A 4,197-nucleotide genomic window follows, 5' to 3' on the forward strand; every position below is an offset into this window, starting at 1 on the left:
GGGGGGGGGGGGGGGGGGCTGCAGGATAAAGACGAGGATGACAACTACATAAAGTTCTGGGTAAATGCTTCTGGGGAAACACACGTGACGAAACGCATGTGCTCAGTGTGCATGTGAGCGATGTAATGCAACTGCGGCAGAAACACCTGAGCGTACTGGAGAGTCGCGCTTGGCTGTGCACCACGTAACATTTAAAATAGTACAAACGGCGTTACGGCGGCTTTGTCTATGATTGGCTGAAGAAAAAGGAAGTGGAAGTAGGGACTGTCTCGAGCAGCGTTTCTTTTCATTGTTGGGAGACCAACATTAAACCGGGGCTTACAGTATCTTACCATATTGGTTTTGATTAAACGGCAGGCTGAGGCAATTAAAGCTAAAAGATTAGTGTGTGTGTGTGTGTCAAACGAGAGGGCTCGCTGCAAGCTTACCTTTTTCTGAGCAGCGTCTTTCTTTTTCTTCTCTTCTTGCTTTTTCTTTTTCTTATCTTCCATCAAATGGTTCTCTTCTCGTGTTTTTTGCTTCTTCTCACAGCTTAAATAAAAGAAAAGAGAGAGACATGGATTTATCCCACGCACCAACTGAGGAGAAAGGTTCTGTGCGTCAACGCCAGCAAAAGTCATTTCTTTGCATTCAATTAGCTGCGTTGTTCAATTGTTGCTCTCAGTTGTTAGTGTGTCAGCGGCTGCTGTTTTAACATACAAGATCACATGCTTCGGAGCAACACGACCACCAGACAGAAGAATGTGGGTTTGTTTTGCACTTCACTCTTAAGCGGCATGTTTCTTGACGAACTGTGGTGTTTTGAACTGTGCATGTGTGTTTTAGTCTGGTGGTCTTTGGGGTTGGCTCTGGAAACCATTAGGGAGGCCTTGCAGGTCTAGTATAGAAAGGGGGCCAACGAGATGAGGCCCCCGGTTCTTTATAGTCTACACACCCAGCAAGGGCAACAGATCTCGACACAGCAGACCACAGAAAAACGCGACATGCCCGTATTCTGGGTCGTAGATTACTTTATACCCACCTTTCATCTTTTCAAGTCTCTACACCTACCTGTCATAGCCTACACCTCCTCTACCCAGTCCTGAGAGGAAAAGTGCACACAACAGACACACTCTAGCTGAAAACCACCTGACAATGCTCCATTGTTTCATGTGCAAGTGCATCCAGCTGAGAGCTACTCTGTATCTATCCTAATCCTCTACAGAGAAAAACAAATAAATAAAAGCTAGAAGCTGGGTTTTTTTAAGGACTGAGAGGATAGGAAGCTGCCTGGAAAAATACGTAAATCAGAATGAAGTCCCTTGAACCTTAAATGTGATACTGTACATAAAACCAGCCCTTTTCTCCTCCATGCCTATGCTGCTGCAGGCGACAGCGGTGTGTGCCATTGCCTGGCAACAAGCGCTCCCCGAGGCCCTGGTGAGCAGTCAGGTGGAGACAGGCAGCGCCCTTAAGCACTGTGTTGAAATCGGTAGTGGAGGTTCAATGACGGGATTGGAAAAACAAGAAGATGAACTTTGACAAGGCTCAAAAACTAAAGCACAAATCTGAGCATACAGTTAAGCCACCGAGTCGGGGACTGGAGCATGTCATCAAAGCGTGGGTTCAAGAGAGGGCTGAAGAGTGCGTCAAACACCCACAACCCAAACCCTGCGTCCTCCCGTGGTGCGGGCGCTGGACTGACGAAAAACGCTGTCGCCCGTCGTGGTTGCGTTTGTGTTTTTGTCGTGTTTCTAGCTTCCTAGAAAGCCTTCTGGGTCCGGATGCAAGACGGCAGTGATCAGAGACCATCGCCGACAGACTTCCCTGCTCAACGCGTGGTTGGAACATAGCGGTTGCCAGATGCGCGGCAGCCAGAGTTCGGGGTGGAAATGTGGTGGCGAGAGAAGCGCCGAAGAAGAAAGAAAAAGGAGGGGGGGGGGGCAGGAAAAAGGGGGCGAGGGGGGGGGGAGGGGAGAGGAAGGGCGGGGGGGGTGGGGGGGTAAACCAGGGTACCCAGTTGCTCACACTATGTCGTCCTTGGGCCCCTGGACCGCTGCTCGGCCCCCCGCGCAGTCCGCCTGCTAAAAGCCCGCCGGCCCTGATGAGTGTCCATGTGCAGGTGGTGGTAAGTCCGCTACGCCGCGAACATTAATGTGCCTTCTGTTTAGGTCACAACATTTGCAACCTGTCTGAAAGTGTGGACTACTTTCTCCGTCTGTGATGCTTTGTGAACTTGACAGCAGCTGCTGCCTCCGTCTTCCAGAGGCCACGGTGACCTCTGCTCTCAGACTGAGCGGCGAGCACACAGGTGACAAAAGGGTCAGCAAGGGGAAGCCTTACTGCAAAGATCAGACGTCACAGTATTTCTTCGTCTGTTCTTTAAACACTGCTGTCACAAGAGCAAAAATTGTTACATAGTCATGAATAAAACTGCACTGATATCATTCTGCTTTCTGTGTACACTATGAGACTCCGTAGCAGAAAATCTTCGCATCATTTCAAATGGCCAATGGATCGGTAACACCTAAATTACACAATGAAAGAAAGACAATAATAACTACATAAATAAATAGGCAACTGGAATCAACCCAGAAACCCGACTAAGGCATCTGTTGATCAACTGTGCCAAGCTCTGGCAACAAATGTTTTAAGATATTATATATTTTTAGATGTTATTTAGTTGGTGTCAAAATAGCACCGACCACGGTTGTAATAGACTGGAGGTAAATTCAACAACCAATCCCATTAATCCCATCTTGATGCAAAATGATCATACAAATCATTGTGAGTCATCTGCCACTGCTAACAGATACAAACAGGCAAAGAAACCAATCAACCAAACTAAAAAACAACAACAAACATTTCACTCAGATTTGAATGTAATCTTACTTTTAATTGTTTTTTATATGAACTTTTTCGTATCGACAGTAACAGATTAGCAATATATTACTCATACTATCATTCACTCACACACTGGGCCTCCTGGATAGCTCAGGTCAGTGAGCCTTCAATGTTTGCACGAGCTGAAAACTGAATTGGAGGCAAGAGCCTTAAGATTCTTTGAATTAATTTCAACACAAAAACATACCGCCTCCAAACACCTATCTACCAATTCCCATCATTAACACTTATTTTTAACTCCAAGAGGCTGGATATGGAACCGGCTGGTGCAGCTGCCATGCTAAATATAGCCGGTGCTGCTCCTTTCAAAGGCATCAGTGGGGCTTGTGTCATGTAGGATCAGAGGATAAGAGAGATGCTCCAGTTAATGTGAGCTGCTGTCGGCCTCCAACCCGGATGAAGAGAGTGAGTGCCGAGCAAAGTGTCAAAATGATTTCAGTTTAAGAAAACATTTGGTCCCCGAGCAGGACAGAGAGAGCCTCTCCCAATGAGAACTGCCATTTCATTTCCAAACATCTGCCCCGGCTCGGACAGATGTGCTTTTCTTGGACTCGAGTGATGACTGATGGTGGGATGGGGAGGACGCAGTAATGGTACCTCCTGTCCATTTGGATGCTGCGGCACTGTGTGAACAGGTATAAGACAAAACTTTTAAAAGATCCAGACTTATCATATATATATATATATATATAACTGATAATGTTTGTGAAAATAACATAAAGTCCTGTTAATGAATAAATGATTCAAGAGGAGGCTCAAACAAAGCAGTTTTCATTTGATGTTTACTTGTAGTAGTGGGCTGAGCGACATCATGAGCAGCCGTTCGTGGCGCTGAAGCATAGCTCGTGTCGGTATGAAGGACGTGGGTCAATGAGCTCAGCTCTGTTGTGGAATTACACCGTCCTGTCAGAACAACAGGATTAGAGCTCGGTGTCCCTTATAAAACCAGACACACGCTGACAAAGGAAGGCAAAAGGAAGTAAAAAAAACAACACAGTCAGACCAGGGAGAGACCAAGGACGGCTTAACAAAAGCAGGTGTAAAATCTGTAGGAAACCGAGAGGCGATGGAGAGGAAGGCGAGTCAATGTGTGCAAGGTGAATTGTGGATATGTAAATGCCTGGCTGCCCCACATTGGAGCAATGAAGACGAGGGGGCTACGATTGATGGGGCTGGTTTGTGTGTATGTGTGAGAGATGGGGGAAGGGGTGCTAGACGGCAGTCGCTGGGCACAGAGCCAGGAATGCCATCGCTGCAAGCCAAACAAGAGCACGGCGAGCCCTTGGGAGAACGCTCGCTAGCAACCACAGCAGC

At 47.2% G+C, this 4,197-nt stretch overlaps 1 protein-coding gene across 1 annotated transcript in view; it reads right to left on the minus strand.

Annotated features, from left to right (window-relative positions):
- Positions 1–4,197, minus strand: part of LOC118323151 (trinucleotide repeat-containing gene 6C protein-like) — a 41,683-nt gene that overhangs the window by 34,852 nt on the left and 2,634 nt on the right. The window contains exon 2 of the mRNA XM_035655083.1: positions 429–531. Within this exon, the coding sequence (XP_035510976.1) occupies positions 429–491 (63 nt within the window). The 5' untranslated portion in view covers positions 492–531. The remainder of the gene's footprint in view (positions 1–428; positions 532–4,197) is intronic.

Source organism: Morone saxatilis, unplaced genomic scaffold, assembly GCF_004916995.1.
Source record: "Morone saxatilis isolate NCDOM2014 unplaced genomic scaffold, NCSU_SB_2.0 Contig14, whole genome shotgun sequence".
Taxonomy (NCBI): Eukaryota; Metazoa; Chordata; class Actinopteri; family Moronidae; genus Morone; species Morone saxatilis.